Source organism: Alosa sapidissima, chromosome 17 (genome assembly GCF_018492685.1).
Source record: "Alosa sapidissima isolate fAloSap1 chromosome 17, fAloSap1.pri, whole genome shotgun sequence".
NCBI classification, from domain to species: Eukaryota; Metazoa; Chordata; class Actinopteri; order Clupeiformes; family Clupeidae; genus Alosa; species Alosa sapidissima.
In genome coordinates this window covers 34,481,135-34,502,515 of record NC_055973.1, presented here as the reverse complement: position 1 = coordinate 34,502,515, position 21,381 = coordinate 34,481,135, and the positions used below count along the sequence as shown (strand labels likewise).

At 43.5% G+C, this 21,381-nt stretch overlaps 1 protein-coding gene across 1 annotated transcript in view; it reads left to right on the top strand.

Annotated features, from left to right (window-relative positions):
- Positions 1 to 7,117, top strand: part of hacd1 (3-hydroxyacyl-CoA dehydratase 1) — a 33,272-nt gene extending 26,155 nt beyond the window's left edge. The window contains exon 7 of the mRNA XM_042068165.1: positions 6,280 to 7,117. Coding sequence (XP_041924099.1) covers positions 6,280 to 6,362 — 83 coding nt within the window. The 3' untranslated portion in view covers positions 6,363 to 7,117. The remainder of the gene's footprint in view (positions 1 to 6,279) is intronic.
- Positions 7,118 to 21,381: the final 14,264 nt, after the last annotated feature.

Below are 21,381 nucleotides of genomic sequence, written 5' to 3'. Positions count from 1 at the left end.
CAGTGGACAAAAGTTTCTCACCAGGGCACAGTGTAGGCTACAACTTAACTCACATTCCTCCCCTTAGTTTCAACAAGTTTGAAGTAATGTGGATACCTCCATCCCTCAGAAGTTAGCGTTGGCTGCGTCTCGCTTGCTATGATTGCTCTTCATGCTACCAGCCTCTGTCACGTAGGCTGCCATGTGGAGCTTGTGCCTATTGCGCAAGCGCACAGCTGAGAAAGCAGCGTCGCTGTCAGATCTGTTCCTGGGAAAAGTAACATTGTGCCGATATGAAAAAGGAACTACGTTACGTTACCAAATTTTCAGTAGTAGCGTGTTACACTACTTTTTACCCGAAAAATGTTACGTTATTGTAACGCGTTACACACAAGTGCTTGTCACTTTGAATAAAAGTTTGTGCAAAATGGAATAAAATGTAAGTGGGTTTAGTGCGTGGAGTTGTAGATGGTGTGTGTGTGTGTGTGTGCGGAGTTGTAGATGGTTGTGTTTAGTGTGTGGGATTGTAGATGGTGTTTGTGTGTGTGTGCATCTGTGTATATACTGTATATGTGTATGTATGTGTGTGTGTGTCTGTAGGTGTGTGTGGAGTTGAAGATGGTTGTTCTAAGTGTTTAGCTCTGCCTGACCTCTGCTCTGCTGGGTTATAAGGGCCATTTACACCAAGAACGATAACTAGAATTAGCCTAGAAATCTAGACGTGCAGCGCCAGGGCTAGACATTTGCTGCCAGGGCTAGTCTAGCAACTCTCCGTTGGCTTCTGAACTCCAGAAATCGAAACTTAATCAGGCCAATGAAATCGTGTATAGAGTCGTTAGGTGGGCTTAACATAATGATTGATGGCAGAGTTGCAACGGTTTGGCTTGAATTCCCTGCTACTTGAAAACAAATAAGATGGATGTTGCTGCTGGCGAACAGTGTGACACGAGTTAAGCTTTTATTAAGTTGGCAAACGTTGTAACAGTGGCGAGCCCCAGGTACTGCAATTCAGGCGCCAGACAGGCCTAAAATCCTGCCACTTAACTGGGGTCAACACCGCCAGCAATAAATCATAAAAATAAAGATTCAGAGTCACGAGTACAGTTCGCTTTCCCACGGTCTTTGTTTTTAGAAGTTTTCAACACAAAAATGTCCATCAAAACAATATGCACAAGACATGTCAGCGGCTACAGCCCCTTTTAAATAGTTTACACATCTGTCACATGATAACCCTATTTGGAACTCAGCGTAACCGTAATCTACATACCATGAACATATACAAATCAGACAAAACAAACAAACAAAATATGTCCGTGTATGAGTGTATGTGTTTGTTGAATGCGTAGTTGGCGATTGGAGATTGACGTGCGTTGGTCGAGCAAGAGGGTAAGAAAGTGAGAGAAAGTACCTGGCGAGCGAGTTGGTTTGATTGTGCGTTTCCTCGTTGATGTATGCAATTGCGCTGCGTTAGAAAAGGTGATCCTGTCCAGGTCCACAGGGATATGTAATATGCCCGAGACGATAGGTTCCTTTTCGATTTCTCCCGTGATGGAATTAGGCTAACTTTGATCCGGGGGTCGTTTAGATGATGCAGGTATCCAAAACAAACATAATCCCACGAATCCACGAATGAAGACGAGGCAGACGATTCACGGATTCTAAGGACAAGTAAATACTAACTCGACTTGAAACCGCTTATTTACGTTAAGCACAATAGGCTACTTATTTCTCCAGGCTCGCGTACATTCCACAACTCTGTTCAGGTCTCGCCATTCCCACTCTCCATTGACACTTCCGACTACGGCTGCTAAATACTACAGATACGCCCCCAATTAAGGTGACGTCACGGTTCATTCATGAAATTGGGCCTCAAAATTAGCGTTCTGCAGAGCAGTTCGCTACAACGTTTGAACTAGCCAACTAGCTCCGCTGGTTGGAAAACGCATGGGACTCATAGCGCTGCCACTGTCCTATTGCGTGCAGAGGGAATTTGAAAGACGACTGATTATCCTGCCCCTCGGACTGAGCACTGCGAACGGTGAGTGCCCAGACCCTACATTTTAATGTGGGTCTGGCTCGTCAGGCTAAACTAGAATGATAACGGCTAATATGAATGACAATGTCCACACATCAACTATAACTATAAGGACATGAAGAACGATATTGTTGAGGCTCACTTTCAGAGTGATTTTGAGAACGATAAAAAGCTAACAGCCAATCAGAATCCATCAAATTTTAGTCATCACATTCATCAACACAAAGAAATACTTATCGCTGGTCAGTGTGGACCAAGCCTGGAATTTTTATGGGCAAGGCCACTTGGTCTTCAGTTAGGCATATTTGGCGGGTGGCAAAGGCCACACGTCAGGGCACCGGTGCCGTGTCATTTCTCTGACGCTCCATTGTTCCGACCTCTCATTAACCTGAAAAATTCCCTTAGGTCCGACAGCCCAGTAGTTCAACGCCCCTTTGTTTCGAAAAAATAAACCCTCTGCTCCGACATCCCATTGTTCCGACCATATGGCTTTTGTGGATCACCTCCAATAATCTAAAATCTGAATCGACAATAACAAGCGAAATCACTTTTCTCTATCAACACATTTAAATGTTAAACACATTTAACAGACTCATAATGTTGGCTTCAAAAGGCCTAATGATTCGTTGATAAGATCAGGCGGCGCCTGTAGGCCTACGGTGTTACGGATCTCAATAGGATTCAGCAGGAGAGGGAATGCGCACGCACGCTACGGTGTTACAGATCTCGATGGGAGAGAATGCGCACGCACGCTACAGAAGCTGTAAAGAACCTTCACAATGGGAAACTGAATCAAGCAGTAGAATAAGCGGAATAATGGACTTCACTCCATTAGATTATCCGAAAATAAACGCACATTCGAGGTTGTAATGTGGCCAAGATGCGCAGCGGAGTGGCCGTTTAACCTCGCAGTGCGTTTATTTTTCGGATAATCTAATGGAGTGAAGTCCATTATCCCGCTTATTCTACTGTTAACATGTTAAAGATTAAAGGGGAACTTGGCAACTATTTCAACGTAATAAACCCGTTTAGAAAGCATTTGGATGGTTAAATGACCTGTTCCGGTGAAAATGGTGACTTTTCCCGCTGCCCCTAGCGTCTCCAGGCGGAAAACCAACCTTGCAACATTGAGACTACCGTCCTGGAAAGGGAAGTGAGAAACAAGAAACTCGTTTTAAATCGTGTTTCTTACCTTGTAACATCCACATTGTCTGCCGAACTTATGCTAACCGTTTTGCTAGCTTGTAAACAAATACATGTGCTTTATCATTACCTTTTTCCACAGTTTGAAATAGCATAATGCAAAATTTGTCCAGCAGAGGGGGAAATCCTGCCAAGTTCATTTTAAATTTTTTTGTTATCTCATTTGGATAGTTAAAGCTGTTAAATAAGTATTTTTGTAAATTGAACTGCGCGTTCCCATTGATGAAGTTTGATCTGCCGGCTCTCCAGTCCAGCCTCGGACAGCAGCTGAACGGCAGTAGCGCGCAAAGAGTGGTTGGTGAAGCGCTTCTCAAGTCCAAAGTCAAAGTCAAAGTCAGCTTTATTGTCAATTTCTTCACATGTCAAGAAATACAAAGAGATTGAAATTACGTTTCCCACTATCCCACGGTGGAGACAAGACATATTTTACCAATTAGGTCCACAGACAAACATAACATTCAAGTAAACAATATAAAAAGTAAATAAGAGGGCACATACAATGAAGAAATAAGAGCAGCAAAATTTGGGTTGAAATTGTGCAATTGTGCATACAGTAGACAGTCAGTATAATAGTGCAAAAGTCAGGCCAATAGATGGCTGAGGTAGTTCTGTTTGACCTAAGTATGCAAGTGGCATAGTGGTGCAAGTTATGTAAGAGCAGCAGACGTGTGTTCAGAAGTGTTTTCAGGACAACAGGACAACAAGTTGCAAAGTGTGCATGTGTACAAGTGGAGTAGTGCAAGTGGAGTAGTGCAAGGCAGCCATTGTGGGTCCAAAGTCCAGGATGTTATGTAGCTGAGGGTGGAGGGGGGAGAGGGGGAGAGAGTTCAGCATCCTAACAGCCTGGTGTATGAAGCTGTTGGTGAGTCTGGTGGTGCGGGAGCGCAGGCTTCTGTACCTCTTCCCAGAGGGCAGTAGATCAAACAAATTGAAAGTGAGCGGGGTGACTTGCATCACTCACAATTGTGGTCGCCTTGCGGGTGAGGTGGGAGGTGTAAATGTCCTTCAGAGAGGGGAGTGAAGCACCAATAATCCTTCCATAATTCACTATGCGCTGCAGAGCTTTCCTGTTGTATTCAGTGCAGCTTCCGCCCCACACAGCGATACAGCTGGAGAGGATGCTCTCAATGGTGCCTCGGTAGAATGTGGTCATGATGGCTGGTGGAGCACTTGCTCGCCTGAGTTTCCGCAGGAAGTACAGGCGGCGCTGAGCTCTCTTCGCCAGTGATGCGGTGTTGGTGGTCCAGGAGAGGTCTTCACTGATGTGCACCCCCAGGAATTTGGTGCTGCTCACTCTCTCCACCACAGCACCGTCGATGGTCAGTGGCAGGTGTTGGGTGTGACCTCTCCGGAAGTCAACAACAATCTCCTTGGTCTTGCTGACGTTCAGCAGGATGTTGTTGTCCCTGCACCACGTGGTCAGAAGGTCGACCTCCAACCTGTATTGAGTCTCGTCGACCTTGGTGATGAGACCCACCATAGTTGTGTCGTCAGCAAATTTCACTATGTGGTTGTTGCTGTAGGTTGCAGTGCAGTCATGCGTCAGCAGGGTGAAGAGCAGCGGACTGAGCACGCAGCCTTGGGGGACCCCCGTGCTCAGTGTGATGCTGCTTGAGATATTGTTGCCAACACGTACTACTTGAGGCCTCTGACAGAGGAAGTCCAGTAGCCAGTTGCAGAGGTAGGTACTGAGTCCCAGTTTGTCAAGTTTGCAGATGAGTTGTTGTGGTATTATGGTGTTAAATGCAGAACTGAAGTCTATAAACAGCAATCTCACATATGAGTCTCTTTTCCAGGAGGGTGAGGGCTGGGTGGAGGGCAGAGCAGATTGCATCCTCTGTGGACCGTTTGGCTCGGTATGCAAACTGGAAGGGTTCCAGGGTGGGGGGGAGAATGGATTTGATGTGTGACATGACAAGCCGCTCAAAGCACTTCATGATGATGGGTGTCAGTGCCACAGGGCGGTAGTCATTGAAGCAGGATGGAGCAGTTTTCTTCGGCACAGGTATGATGGTGGCAGCTTTGAAACATGATGGGACGATGGCTTGCTTCAGGGAAATGTTAAAGATGTCTGTGAAGACATCCTTAAGCTCCTCAGCGCAGTCCTTCAGCGCACGACCTGGGATGTTGTCTGGACCTGTTGCCTTACGGGTGTTGATAGCAGCAAGTGTCCTCTTCACGCTGTCGGCAGAGAGGCTGCTCGTGTGGAGGGGGAGGGGTCTTCTGTGGGCAGGTGCTGTTTTGTGCTTCAAAGCGAGCAAAGAAGCGGTTCAGGTTGTTGAGCAGAGGGATGTTGCTCTCACAGCTCTGTGGCGCGGGCTTGTAGTCCGTGAGGGCCTGAATGCCCTGCCATAGGCTTTGTGTGTTCCTGCAGTCTTGTGGGTGGTTATCTTGTGAGTGTATTCCTTTTTTGCTTCCTTGATGCCACGGGACAGGTTGGCTCTCGCTGTTCTGATGCGCGGCAGCAGGCGTTCATTGAAAGTAATTTCTGGTAGGCCGTAATCAGACATAATCAGCGCAGTGGTGTTTCTTTGCTGTTTTTCCTTGATACAATGTTTCAAATTAACGGTAATTTTCACTGAACGTTCTAAAGAACTCGGGCGAATTGATACAAAATATGTAGGCCTAAGAAAGTCAAAAAATGGAACTACTTCATAGCCGTGCAAATAACCGATTTTTTTAAATGCACGTTCTAAAGAACCTTCACAATGGGAAACTGAATCAAGCAATAGAATAAATATACTTATACTTATTACAAAATGCTCTGCTGACCTGTCCTGTCCTCTGCTCTGCTGACCTCTGCTCTGCTGTCCTGTCCTGTGCTCTGCTGTCCTGTACTCTGCTGACCTCTGCTGTCCTGTCCTCTGCTCTGCTGTCCTGTGCTCTGCTGTCCTGTCCTCTACTGTCCTGTGCTCTGCTGTCCTGTCCTGTGCTCTTCTGACCTCTGCTCTGCTCTCCTGTGCTCTGCTCTGCTGACCTCTGCTCTGCTGTCCTGTGCTCTGCTGTCCTGTCCTGTGCTCTGCTGTCCTGTGCTCTGCTGACCTCTGCTCTGCTGGCTCTAGTGTTTCCACAGCTGTTCCTCCACATGCTGCGCCAGAGGAGACGAGTTCTTCATGGAGAGGTGATCGTGGAGAAGGACGACTAGACGCCCCACAACCTCCACAACCCAACCACGCTTCACCCAACAACCCACAAGAGCACAACCCAACCACCCCAACCCAAACCAAACAGACCACAACCCAACCACACTCCACCCAAACCAAACAGACCACAACCCAACCTCCACAACCCAACCACCCCAAACCAAGCAAACCCAACCCCAACCACGCTCCATCTCCTCACAACTCCTCCAGTCACAAACAAACTGACACCCCTTCTACCCAATCAGGATCCGCCTCAATTACACCCCTCCTCCAGTCATGGCCTTCTGATTGAGTGAGCTGTTAGAGAGGGGGCGGAGCCTGGAGGAGGCCCAGAGCTGGACGATGTGGCTCCCAGAATGCAACAGGAGCTCAACCAGCCATCGACCGGCAGCAGCGGGCACTCACTCATCTGACCAGCAGCAGTCTGTCCGTGCAGTAGACCTGAGCGCTTCCTTAACACACTCCCAGGCGTGGCCCAGATGAGGCAGCAGGCGTCCGACGTCTGTAAAGGTCCTGCCCAGATGAAGCAGATGGCTACTGGTCCCCAGCCGTGTGTGTGGTGTGTGTGTGTGTGTGTGTGCGTGCGTGTGTGACGGAGCATATAAGGGAAGTGTGTGCTGGCTGTCGTGGAATTCGCCTTATTCACCCGGCGGCTAGAACGAGGCTACAGGGTACACTTGCCACTACGCCTCAGTCCAGCAGATGGTGCTATTACACCTCAGTCCAGCAAATGGTGCTATTACACCTCAGTCCAGCAGATGGTGCTATTACACCTCAGTCCAGCAGATGGTGCTATTACACCTCAGTCCAGCAGATGGTGGAGGTAATGCACTCCGTTTGCAAACTGCCAAAAGAACTCACTGAAGAAGAAGAACAGGCCAGTGAACCCTTCTTTTTTGGTGAGCTTTTTTCTTGGCAGTTTGCAAACGGAGTGCATTACCTGAGGTATAATCTGAGGCTGAGGTGTAGCCTCGTTCTGACCGCCGGGTGAATAAGGCGAATACACATTAGAAACCTGTCTGTGCTTTGCCACACACACACACACACACACGCGTGAGGTGATGTGAACAGATGTGCTTGGGTGTGATGTGAGAGGGTTGTGTTGTGTTCAACAACGGGCTCCATGTTTACATCTCCACTGTCAAACGTTTTTATTTATTGGCTGAGGCGCGGGGGAGTGGCTGCAGTCAGGCAGATCAGGGCTGGGATTGGTCAAGGGCTCTCTGTGACCCCCGACCTCTGACCCACAGCACTCCCAGTTGTCTGCCTCTCTCCGTCCACTATTTATTTGTCAGTGTAACATGAATGTGTGTATCTTGAGAGAATGAGTGAGTGTGTGTGTGTGTGTGTGTGTGAGAGTGTGTGTGTGTGTGTGTGTGTGTGTATGTGTGTGATTGTGTGTGTGTATGTGTGTGAGTGTGTGTGTGTGTGTGTTCCCTCTTTACGGTGCTACTGTGAGGTCATTGCAAGTTTTGTGTACCGCTGAGCAGAATGGAGGCGGAGCTGAGAGAAACAGGAAGTCGAACGATGGGAATAAAAATGTGAAGACACAAGAAGACACGTGTGTGTGTCAGTTTGTGCATGTATGTGTGTGTGTCAGTTTGTGCATGTATGTGTGTTGCCTGGACACACTGATCATAGCCTGTGAACACAAACCCAAACACTCCAACTCTTTCTGCAGAGGGTCATCAATCAGAGATGGATTAAAAATACAGCGTAGGTTCAAGATGTTGAGAAGCAGGGTCATCCAATCCGCTTCCAGAACTGCAGGGTCATCCAATCTGCTTCCAGAACTGAGCAACACATCCAGAGAGATGAAGTGTGCAGTGATACTGGAGGTGAAGTGTGTGGAGCTCACAGACATCTCAAACACATCTCACAGACACACTGTCAGACATCCCAAGTCTCCCGGAAGTTCCGGGAGTCTCCCGCATATTGATAGCAGCTCCCTGATGCCCGCAAATTACTTAAAATCTCCCAGAATCTAGAGCGAGCGAGCAAGAGCGTGCACAAGAGACAGGCTGTGCTCAAATCACGCGTGCATCTGTAGCGCGCGCGAGACAGAGAGGGAGATGGAGAGAGAGCGTGTGGTAGTGTGCGTGTGTGCCTCATGAAGCATCCTGATTGGCCTGTTTTGGTAAGTCAACCAATCAATTGTCAGTGTGGGCGGGCTTTTATCTCTTCTCCCGAACCGAATTAATTAATCCGTTCAGTCAGTGTATCAGGAACAGGAGTGCCATGGCAGAGGGAGAGTGCCCCAAAAAACGAAAGTATAAGACACATTTTACACCAGACTACACAAAAGTTTACCCCTGTCTTATACAAGTTAAACATAATGACAGTCTTGCACGCTGTACAGTTTGTAACAGTGACTTCAGCATTACCCATGGCGGGTTAAATGACTAAGACATGTTGAGGTGAGTTCAACTTTCAAGATTAATTTCATATGCAACAAACTCCTTAGACCTGTTCAAAATTGCAATGGAATATAAATAAAAGCTATAAATAGTAAAAGTAATCTACATATTTTAACAAAATTAACAAAGAATTGCATATAGGGCTAAGCCTATTGAAATTATATTATGCTTTTAGGGACCCCAACATGTTAGGGAGGCTAAGCGCAGGGAAGGCTGCTCCAATATATCAGTTCTTCCATTCAGATAGGCAAAGTCTCACTGAGAAGGTGACTACAGCTGAGGTGTATTTCACATCTTTTATTGTGGAACATAACCTGCCATTTCATGTGTGTAGGCACACAGGCAAGTTATTTAGGAAAATGTTTCCAGACTCTGAGATTGCAAAACATTACGCCTGCTCTTCCACTAAGACAGCAGCTATGATGAACCTGGCACTGGAACCTGAATGTTCAGAGGATTTATACAAGTTAATTCAGACAGAAAAAAGGCCATACAGTATTATGGTTGATGAAAGCAATGACATCATGTGTGAGAAGGAGTGTGCCATTTTAGTCAGGTACTACTGTGAAACACAGGATAAGGTGACAGTTGAATTTGTAGACATGCCAGTGTGCAATGATGCCAAAGCTGGCAACATATTCAACTGCATTGCATCATCCAGCCGGCATCCAGGGGCAGCCGTGGCCCACTGGTTAGCACTCTGGACTTGTAACCGGAGGGTTGCCGGTTCGAACCCCGACCAGTGGGCACGGCTGAAGTGCCCTTGAGCAAGGCACTTAACCCCTCACTGCTCCCCGAGTGCCGCTGTGGTTGCAGGCAGCTCACTGCGCCGGGATTAGTGTGTGCTTCACCTCACTGTGTGTTCACTGTGTTTCACTAATTCACAGATTGGGTTAAATGCAGAGACCAAATTTCCCTCACGGGATCAAAAAAGTATATTAAAAAAAAAATCCATGCATGACAAAGGCCTTGAATGGTCTAATTGCGTAGGATCCAGTAGTGACAACTGCAATGTCATGATTGGTAAAAACAACTCTGTCTTATCAAGAGTAAAAGCACATGCACCATATATATACAGTGTTGGCTGTCCGAGTCACTTGGTTAACATGTGCCAAAAGAGCTCTCAATGTCGCCTGAGGAATTGCTAATTGACATCTACTACTTTTGAGAAAAGTTCAAAAAGAAGAGAAGACCTTGAGCAGTTTCAGGACTTTTGCGATGTAGCCCAGCAGAGAGTACAAAAGCACTGTCCAACACGTTGGCTTTCTTCGGGGAAAGGTTTGGACCATCTGCTCAACCAGTGGCCAGCCTTTAGTTCTTATTTTGAATCACATAGTGAGAATCACAAGTCCTGTGACATTCAGAGGAGGTTGACAGACCCCAGTATGAAACTTTACACTAGTTTTCTCCACAATGTTACACAGTGCTTTGCTAAATTTAATTTGATTTTTCAAAACAAGGCACCAGTTCTTTTCAAGTTAAGCCCAGGAAAGCCCCTGCATTAAGGCACCAGTGGTTCTCACCATTAAACATGTCTTACAGACAGGCTGTTCTCACCATTAAAAGTGTCTTACAGACAGGCTGTTCTCACCATTAAACGTGTCTTACAGGCTGTTCTCACCATTAAACGTGTCTTACAGACAGGCTGTTCTCACCATTAAACGTGTCTTACAGGCTGTTCTCACCATTAAACGTGTCTTACAGGCTGTTCTCACCATTAAACATGTCTTACAGACAGGCTGTTCTCACCATTAAACATGTCTTACAGGCTGTTCTCACCATTAAACGTGTCTTACAGGCTGTTCTCACCATTAAACATGTCTTACAGACAGGCTGTTCTCACCATTAAACGTGTCTTACAGGCTGTTCTCACCATTAAACATGTCTTACAGACAGGCTGTTCTCACCATTAAACATGTCTTACAGGCTGTTCTCACCATTAAACATGTCTTACAGACAGGCTGTTCTCACCATTAAACATGTCTTACAGGCTGTTCTCACCATTAAACGTGTCTTACAGGCTGTTCTCACCATTAAACATGTCTTACAGACAGGCTGTTCTCACCATTAAACGTGTCTTACAGACAGGCTGTTCTCACCATTAAACGTGTCTTACAGGCTGTTCTCACCATTAAACGTGTCTTACAGACTGTTCTCACCATTAAACGTGTCTTACAGGCTGTTCTCACCATTAAACATGTCTTACAGACAGGCTGTTCTCACCATTAAACATGTCTTACAGGCTGTTCTCACCATTAAACATGTCTTACAGACAGGCTGTTCTCACCATTAAACATGTCTTACAGGCTGTTCTCACCATTAAACGTGTCTTACAGGCTGTTCTCACCATTAAACATGTCTTACAGACAGGCTGTTCTCACCATTAAACGTGTCTTACAGACAGGCTGTTCTCACCATTAAACGTGTCTTACAGGCTGTTCTCACCATTAAACATGTCTTACAGACAGGCTGTTCTCACCATTAAACATGTCTTACAGGCTGTTCTCACCATTAAACATGTCTTACAGACAGGCTGTTCTCACCATTAAACATGTCTTACAGGCTGTTCTCACCATTAAACATGTCTTACAGACAGGCTGTTCTCACCATTAAACATGTCTTACAGACAGGCTGTTCTCACCATTAAACATGTCTTACAGGCTGTTCTCACCATTAAACGTGTCTTACAGACAGGCTGTTCTCACCATTAAACGTGTCTTACAGGCTGTTCTCACCATTAAACATGTCTTACAGGCTGTTCTCACCATTAAACATGTCTTACAGACAGGCTGTTCTCACCATTAAACGTGTCTTACAGACAGGCTGTTCTCACCATTAAACATGTCTTACAGGCTGTTCTCACCATTAAACGTGTCTTACAGACAGGCTGTTCTCACCATTAAACATGTCTTACAGACAGGCTGTTCTCACCATTAAACATGTCTTACAGGCTGTTCTCACCATTAAACGTGTCTTACAGACAGGCTGTTCTCACCATTAAACATGTCTTACAGGCTGTTCTCACCATTAAACATGTCTTACAGACAGGCTGTTCTCACCATTAAACGTGTCTTACAGGCTGTTCTCACCATTAAACATGTCTTACAGGCTGTTCTCACCATTAAACATGTCTTACAGACAGGCTGTTCTCACCATTAAACGTGTCTTACAGACAGGCTGTTCTCACCATTAAACATGTCTTACAGGCTGTTCTCACCATTAAACATGTCTTACAGGCTGTTCTCACCATACAACAGACAGACTGAGGAAGTCATTCGTCCCCAGGGAACTGTTCAATGCTTCACTTAAGGGAAGAGGAGAAATAGACTTCTCTGCATAGTCTGTCTGCCTCTTCACCACCTCCATGTCTTGAACTGTTAGCCTAGAAATCTAGAAGCGCCCCTAGCGGCTAGTCTAGCAACTCTCCGTTGGCTTGTGAGCTCCAGAAATCGAAATTTAATCAGGCCAATAAAATCGTGTATAGAGTCGTTAGGTGGGCATAACATAATGATTGATGGCAGAGTTGCAACGGTTTGGCTTGAATTCCCTGCTACTTGAAAACAAATAAGATGGATGTTGCTGCTGGCGAACAGTGTGACACGAGTTAAGCTTTTATTAAGTTGGCAAACGTTTGAACTAGCCAACTAGTTCCGCTGGTGGGAAAACGCATGGGACTCATAGCACTGCCGCTGTCCTATTGCGTGCAGAGGGAATTTGAAAGACAACTGATTATCCCGCCCCTCGGACTGAGCACTGCAAACGGTGAGTGCCCAGACCCTACATTTTAATTATTGAACTGTCTGTCCACTAGCCACTTTTTACCACTGTCTTCTGCCTCACTGTTTGCGTGCTATATTAGCACATATGCACAACCCCTCCCTCCATGCCACAGCCAAACTGTGGCCACACTTATACCTTCCTTAATATAGTTATATATATATATAGATATATAGACTTTATTCTTGCACTGTTGCACTGTTTGACTTACTCATTTGCACCATCACCATGACACTCATTCACACAGAGCACCTTACCTTACCTTATGCACAGAGAATCAAAGGGCCAGGTCCCTGCCTCAGTCATTGCAAGCGCATCTTATTTGATTAATCACCCACTATGTGGATACTGTTAGAATTGTGTTATTTAGTATAATTTCTATATTTAGTATTTAGTATATATTTATCTTCTACTATCCTTATTGCTTAGTTGTGTTTTTTATATTATATACTTTTAATTACTTTCTGCTGTTAGTGAATGTGTGTGTGTGTGTTGTCTGTATGCTACTGTGACCTTGAATTTCCCCTGGGGATCAATAAAGTATCTATCTATCTATCTATCTATCTAAATGCATCTTACAGACACGCTGTTCTCATGGCTGTTCTCACCATTAAACGCGTCTTACAGACCAGCTGTTCTCACCATTAAACTCTTGCGCCATGAACCAGCTGTCATAGTGAAATTCATAAGTCATAGTGAAATTTACTTGACTTACTCTATCTATACAATTAGAAGAAGTCAGCTGATGATTGTAGCAAGTTAACACGGCTGATGGTGTTGTCTTGCTACAGCAGTTGCCCAAGCCAGTAGGTCTTCAAAGTAGCATGGTTAAGTTTTCAAACATTTCACCTGCTGGTCAGGCTCTCTGTGGCCACCTAGTATCTGTAGCCTAAATTGAGGAAGCGTTGCTGGTCTAAAAATAAATAAATAATAATAATAAAAAAAAAGTGTGATGGGGAGGATTGAACCCATGTCGACTGCGTGAAAAAGCAATGTATAGGCATTAACCTGTTGCGCCACATGAGAAACACCCAAGTTGTGAATTAGGAAATAAAGTATAAAAAAAACATCAAACCCATGTTTACATGTCAGCAACATTAACGTTAATAGCCTATAAGACTGAGAGTTTTGACTCTCCCTGTGCGCAAATTTTGTGTAAAATATGGACACGTTATAAACTTCTCCTGCCCATTGCAGTGTGCGTTTCAATGCCTGTGTTTCATGAACTGAATTCTTAAAAAAATAGGCTGGACAAAATAATACGCAATTAGGCAACAAATTTTTATTTATTTGCTGACGTTCATGTGGCTCTACAGACTAGGGATCGACTGATATATCGGCCGGCCAATATATCAGGCCGATATTTGCGTTTTTTTTACGTGTATCGGCATCGGCCGATAAGCCGCTGCATTCGCCAATAGTTTTCCCCCCGCATTATTTATATACAGGTGTCCACAGGCAGCTCTGTGTTGCTGGAGACGCTGCAATTCACGTGCAGACTGCCCCTCCCCCACGAGCAGAGTGCTGAAAGCCTGCTCTTCAAGACAAGAATAAACTTTCAAAGCATCTTTTAACTGTTTGACTTGAGCTGAAATATTGCCATACACATTGAAGGTGGAAGCAAGTTTGTGGGTCCAAATGGAAAACACGAATGATAGATAGGTAGGCTACTTTTTTTAATGCTTAATGATCGTTTATAAAACTGCTTGCCATTGTATTTAGGGAGCCGCAAATAGCTATAGTTGTAGGCTATCCATATTCATGCGGTAGCTGTTACAAACACTGGTCATATGATTAAGTAGCCTAATGCCAACGTTGTTCCGTGGTATTTGTGGGAGTTTTATTCAGCGACCACCTGGCTGAGTGTTGGACGCATGTGGTGTGTGTGTCTCCCTCCCTGAATGTCTGTTCTATAAAACATGCTTGCCATTGTATTTAGGGAGCTGCAAATAGCTAAGTTGTAGGCTACCCGTATGCATGCGTTAGTGGTAGCTGTTACGAACACTGGTCAATCATATGATTAAGTAATGCCGACGTTGTTCCGAGATATTTGTGGGAGTTTTCTTCAGCGACCACCTGGCTGAGTTTTGGACGCGTGTGGTGTGTGCGTCTCCCTCCCTCCCCCTCTCCCTTCGAGCGGGGCGGAGTTGCCATCGCAGTGATATCAGAGCTTTAATAATGAGAGACGTGTAGTTGAATATTAATTCGTGTTAACGTTTATCATGTACCAGACATACCGTGTATGCCTTACTTGTTTAGAGCCGTTTGCTAACGTTATCATTATCAATCCAGTTCAATGGTGGTTCGTCAGCTACCAATCAGAAGTTTGTGTGTGCGTCTGGTCTGTCTCACTCAGTGGGACACACGCATTTTAAAACTTTGAGAGATACGTTTTTATACCTTTTGACGTTGATGCCGTTTAGAACAGAAACATCTGACACCACGTTATTTTCCTCTGCTGATTTATGTTCTGTGGTTGACAAATCTGGCAGCTTTTTTTTAGAAAAAATATAGACATAGAAAAATTGAAACCATGCAGTCAAAAATGACAAATCAAGCACTTTATTTCAATAGCTACTTTTCAGGCTTATTGTTTTCTTAAATTATTTAAATGTGTTGACAAAGGACATTTTGTTATGACTTGAATTATGTCTTATAATATGTCAGCAAGCAATGCATCATCAAGGCTGTGTTGTAAGATGTTGATGAAAGCATTTTGCACAGTTAACCATATCCAGTGCACCCATCCATAAGTTCAATAAATGTTCCTTTTTGAGACTTATAACATTTGTTATCATATTTGTGTAATTATGTGTCATTTGTATGATGTAAATTGAGGGAGCAAAATAAAAGCAGTATCGGCTCCAAATATCGGCTCAAGAAAATCGGCAGCCTGTATCGGTCATCGGCTAAGGCTGATGGAAAAAAATCGGTAACGGTATCGGCACTAAAAAATCCATATCGGTCAATTCCTAAAATCATCAATCCCACTCTTTTTTTCTGAGTCACTGGAACTTGAACTGTGTTCTGGCCATGGCCACTCAACTGCCTATAGCTACAACATACAGTAAAATCTACCTTACTGTGATGCTCTCCACTCTGCACCTGCACTGACTCACATTCTAGTCTCCTGTAAACAATGTTTTTAAAAAAATAAAAAAAAATAAAAACATTTTTGATGAATTCTCTTATCATATACTATACTTCATACCTGTAGGAAATGTTATTTGAACACATGAAAGCTAAAACATTCCCGTAACTGAAATGCAGTATTCAGGGTTCGTACACCTATTCCAAGATCAATTCAAGCACTTTTCAAGCACTTTCAAGGTCAATTTTCAAGCTTTTCCAGCACTTTACAGCGGTGGCAAATGACATGATACGAATATAGTAACTCAAACAGTTCAAACTTTTCACTTTTTTATCATTTAAAGATGGTTTTAACAGACAAAATTGTGTTTCTTAATAGGAAAAGAAATTAAAACAGGAAAAGTTATTAAAGGAAATTAAAGGAAAACTTAAAAATGTGTCACCTGTCTGGAAGTAGACTTTGCTTGCTATCTAACTGGCTGAGTCAATATACCAAAAAAAAAAAACATTAAAAAAATAAATAAAATAAGAAAAGAAAAGAATCACTCAAAAAATAACTATTCTTTGCTGAATATGTGAACTCAAACTAATGTTAAGGCTGCTCTTTCATGACAGTCAAGACTGATTATGTCTCTTTCTTGCCTACGACGGCATGCAGACAGGCCTACATTTGTTATCATGAGCTACCAACCAGTAGGCTAGTGATGCGGAGATGTGACGTTGGGTGACGTGAAGATAACTGAGTTGTCATATAATTGGATAAATTTAACTTCTTGCCAAACGGCACGATATGCACATATGCATGGTGTTTTAATGTCCTTTCCACTTGTAGGGCCTATAAGCATTAAACCACAAAACTGAGCTGAAGTTTGACATGACCAAGCCAGGATTCAAATACCGAGGTCAAGGGTGTTGATAGAAATGTTGCCCCCCGCGAAATACTATGGGGGTCCGGGGGCATGCCCCCAAGGAAGAACATTTTAAAAAAATAACCCCTTATATGATGACTTATGGTGAATTTTGCGGAAACTAATAGATACATTTACATAAATATAATTTATACATTATAGCATAAATCACACTTAGAAATACAGCCTATTAGGCATATGGTACATTTATAAAAGAGCAAAGTAGCCTATATATGCCTATGAAAGACTTAACCATAGAGGGCTGTAATGTAAAGGCTATCATGATCATTTTGCCGTATGACGTAGAAACATTTGTTCAGTTTATAACATGTTTTGTTTATAACTTAAACCAACACACTTTTCCACAATATTCTACTTTTTTAGATGCACCTGTATATTTCAAGAGCATTTTCTCCAATTGGTTTTGAGGATATTTATACTGATCTCTGCTCCATCTTTAATTAAGAATGCTCTGCTTCTCCTCATCAGAGTAGTGAATGTTGCATTTATAAATTGCAGGGTCATAGGCTGCGGAGCTTGTACCTTCTGACACAGTGAGTGTCACATCTTGACTCTCACTCACTTGTGAGGGCCCTTTGCCTATTATTTCCCTCTCTTCTCCTAACTCGTTCTCCTCATTTCCACCTTTCTGCCTGATTTCCCTTCTCCTAACTCTTTCTCCTCATTTCCACCTTTCTGCCTGATTTCCCTTCTCCTAACTTCTCCTCATTTCCACCTTTCTGCCTGATTTCCCTTCTCCTAACTCTTTCTCCTCATTTCCACCTTTCTGCCTGATTTCCCTTCTCCCGTCTCCTGTGTAAATAACTGACCGATAATCAATATCATGCTTAGATAATATCCATATAAATATCTACTATTATCTACTATCAGTGCAGGTTAGCTAGCTGCAACTCCACTGAATTTCAGCATAACATTTTGAGTAGGCCTTGAAGTCAGCCTTTGTTCAGGTCTGACGATTATTTATTTTGGACAATGGATTTGTGGGTATTGAAGTTTATTTGAGCTGCGTGAGACACTGTGTTGCGTCGTTAGTTAGGACATAGCAGTCAACTCTACTTTCGTTTTGACATGTCAGAGGTATATCTACAACTACGTGTTGCGTGACGCTGCGTTGATGCAAGGATAATTGTCTTGTAGGCTATTTTTAGTTAATGAATAAAACGAAATTTGAAGAAAGAAAGGTGACCTCTATGGTAGATACGGCCATAGACATGACTGGTGCGGTTTTTGCATTCACATGCCATAAAGTTTCGTCTCCCTCTTCAACCTAACGTTCTCCTTGTCTTCCAATGATTGGAGCTAAGTAGCCTATTCAATAATATGTTAGCTTTAATGGCGACCTAGCTAGCAATGCACCTACAGTGGACATCGCTTTCAAATGACCACTTCATTCGCGCTTTGCGCGGCGTGAAGCTGCGTGAAGCTTTAGTACCACTTTCAGCCACTGTGCGTCGCTCTACCACTGTACATCGCTCTGCCTGAGGTCCCTTCTGAAAAAGCAGGATTAAACATAATTGTTGCCGAGAGTAATCCCAGCCTAAGAATTCAATAACAAAATAAATCATGCATAATTAAACATTACCTCGATTTAGGCTACTTGGGTATGGCTTAAGGCTTGACTACACGGTGGTAACGAAAATCAAAATCGAAATTTGCTGTCTACATTATTGTCAGTGTTGGGGTTAACGCAACTACGCAAATCAAAACAGTGGTGTGATAATTGAGCCACTAGAGAAATAACTGTTCAGAATGAATCTGTAGCCTTGGGTAGGCTTCTGCAGAAAACAATGTTGTTGCCGATTTAATACTATCTGGCGACGTTTTTAACAGGCTACGCAATAGAGGCTTAGACAACTATGACCCACGTTTTGGTTTCGTAAATTAATTTGGCCTACTTCTTGACTGCAATGTAGTCAATTGACTGCTTGACATGTCATTTTTATTTTTCTGTACAATAAACAAATACATCTGCTTTATGCCGCAGAATTACATTCATATTTGGAACTTACATAGTCCAATGCATCGTTCCACTACGTTAGTGTTTCCCAAAACCATAGTAGTAACGAACGTTCGCAACCACTATCGTAAAGTTGTGTAGTTACAACTACACCTCTCGACCTGTGGTAGAATGCTAGAAGCATAGTTCCAGGGATATTCATGTCAAAGACGTCAATGACGCCAGTTATTTGTTTGCAAATTAATAATTATGAATATATTTAGGTTTCTAATTGATATTTACACTTCTAACCACCATGCATCCATATTTTAAAATGCCCAAGGCAGAAAATACATAAATTAAAAGTCAATTTGCAGCCAGTACACGTAAGTAAAAGTCACACACTTGCAGATAATAATAAGGTGGTGCGCACTTTTTGACGAGAATATGTAGCCTATGTAGAGAATATGTAGCCTTTGATTTTCATGGAGGGGGGGGGGATCCTTGTTAGTTTACGCAAACCAAGCCAAGAAGGCTGATTCTGATTTTGATAATATGATACACAAAAGATAAACTTAGGTAAACAACGATGTCGATATTTGTGTCAACGTCTTAACCCAGATTCGAGCTCTTGGACAGGGGACTGGTAACTGCTGTGCAACGGCGGCTGTCATCTGCCGGCCTTAACGCAATGCGCCACAGAAGTATGTGCAGGTGCCCGTTCACGAGCTACTAAATGTCATTAACCACCTTAGTCCAGACTACTGAAGTTTGGAAACTATCATGGTCCAAACTTACAGTACTATGTAAGTACGACAGTTTTGGGAAACAGTCGTAACTTACATGTTGGTTAGTTGAACGATGCATCCTGTTAGTAAAAAGCTAACCTCCGTAGTTGTACGGGAAACGCCCCCCAGATCAGCTTGTAGGCCATTAGCAATCTGTTTATTTTATTTTATGAAGCCTACACAGTAGCCTATATCACATGCCACATTCTCACTTTCAATAGACAGATGCAATAGCCATTGGTCAAGTATTGAGTATAAAGCAATTAAGATAGTACCCTATACAAAAAGTACTTCATACTATCATAAAAATTTGTTAAAACGAATAGCATTTTGCAACTTGACAAAACACTGGATTAAATATCGTAGGCACAGGAGAAAACTTGTACATCCATTGGCCCGTGGGGAGATCACATGCCAGTTGCCTCTCCCTTCAGTATGACTTGTTCGGCTGTGAGCTTGTTTCGCCAAAAAAAAAAAAATACTATTGCAGATATCAATGCGTCTTTGTTCATGGGTTTGGCCTCAAAGCAGAGGCTTAGACAACTATGACCCACGTTTTGGTTTCATAATTTGCACTACTTATTGACTGCAATGTAGTCAATTAGACTGCTTGACAGGTTATTTTTATTTTTCTGTACAATACACAAATACATCTGCTTTATGCCGCAGAATTATGCACTTGGATAGCCTATAGAACGGGCACATTTTGGAGAGAACGCACGCAAGAATCTGTAGGCTATTTGTGGCTGGTTACCAGCAAACAATGTTTAATGCATTAACTCAAGACGTCAAACATTTTTTAAACAATACAAACAGAAAGGATGCAGCAGGCAGCAAATGTAGAAGAGTCATTTCCAGTGGATGAACAAAATGCTGAATGAAGCCCAAATTTATGAAGGCATATCTGGCAAGTTGTTATTTTTTGAAGACGTAAATGGTTGGGCTATAGGCCTAGTTTGCAAGAAGGAGACATAAAGCGTGAGCATGCCACACTATCCACAGCTGTGGTAGCGGGGGTAGGAGGATTACTGTTAGCGCAGGATTTATATAAAATTTATATAAAATTTATATAAAAGGCCTGCCTCGAATGCAGGCTTGTGGTTTGCGCAGCCTACAGTAAGTAGGTCTAGTGAGTTAGGAGTCCTCTAGACTTGTTTTCAGCTATCTCAGAGGTGGAAAGTTGCGTTCGTTGGGGGCAGGGCCGGGTTAACAATTCAAAGACCCTTGGGAACAAATGTCTGATGGCCCCCCCTGCCCCCCAGCCAACGTGAATCGGGCGGTCAGTTAATAGGCCTATCGTGAAGATTTGTATTGCCATTTAAGGCACGAGCGCATCTGTGAGGCCAAGCCTCAGCCCGTTTGTTTACAACTAACATTACATTTAATTAAACTGCTTATAGGCTATGCCGAAATAGTTTCAACATTTTGAATATCAGTGTCAGGTGAATTAGGAAATGCCTTATGGCTGAAAGCTGCTTGGGATCCCCCCTGTCAAGCAATAACCATACAAAAAGTTAAAAACAGATGACATGATGCGTATCACTGACATAATGCGCAAATAATATAGCCTAGATATTCCAATATATTCGAATACATGTGTTTATTTTAGAGGGGATATTCGAACGTACCACTGTGCGCTACGCCAATCGTCTATTAACACCTTCCACTAAGCCCGGTGAGTGGGGGTCGCTATAATGCGTGTGAAATAGCACCATTGAGTAGCCTATGCGAAATAGCCTTAAAATCGTTCCGGTGTTGTGTGCCTTCTGGTTTCTCCACCTACTGGTTTCCTTGCGCGTGCATGCGCTGCAGCAGTTGTCAGACATTCACAAACAAGTTGTTTTAGGCGGTTTGAAGTCGCTTTTCATACGCCATGAGCGCTCGGCTACATTACAGCCACTCGGACAAAAGACATGTAAAAAATATATGTTATGAAAACTGGCATTAAACTGGATTCGATCCCGCAAAAGCAACACACGCGTGACTCTCTCCATCCTGATTCCCTACTCTTTGAGCCAACTAATACGTTACGCGAATCAATTAACTATTGTAGGCTACCATTAATTAATAATGTAGGCAACACC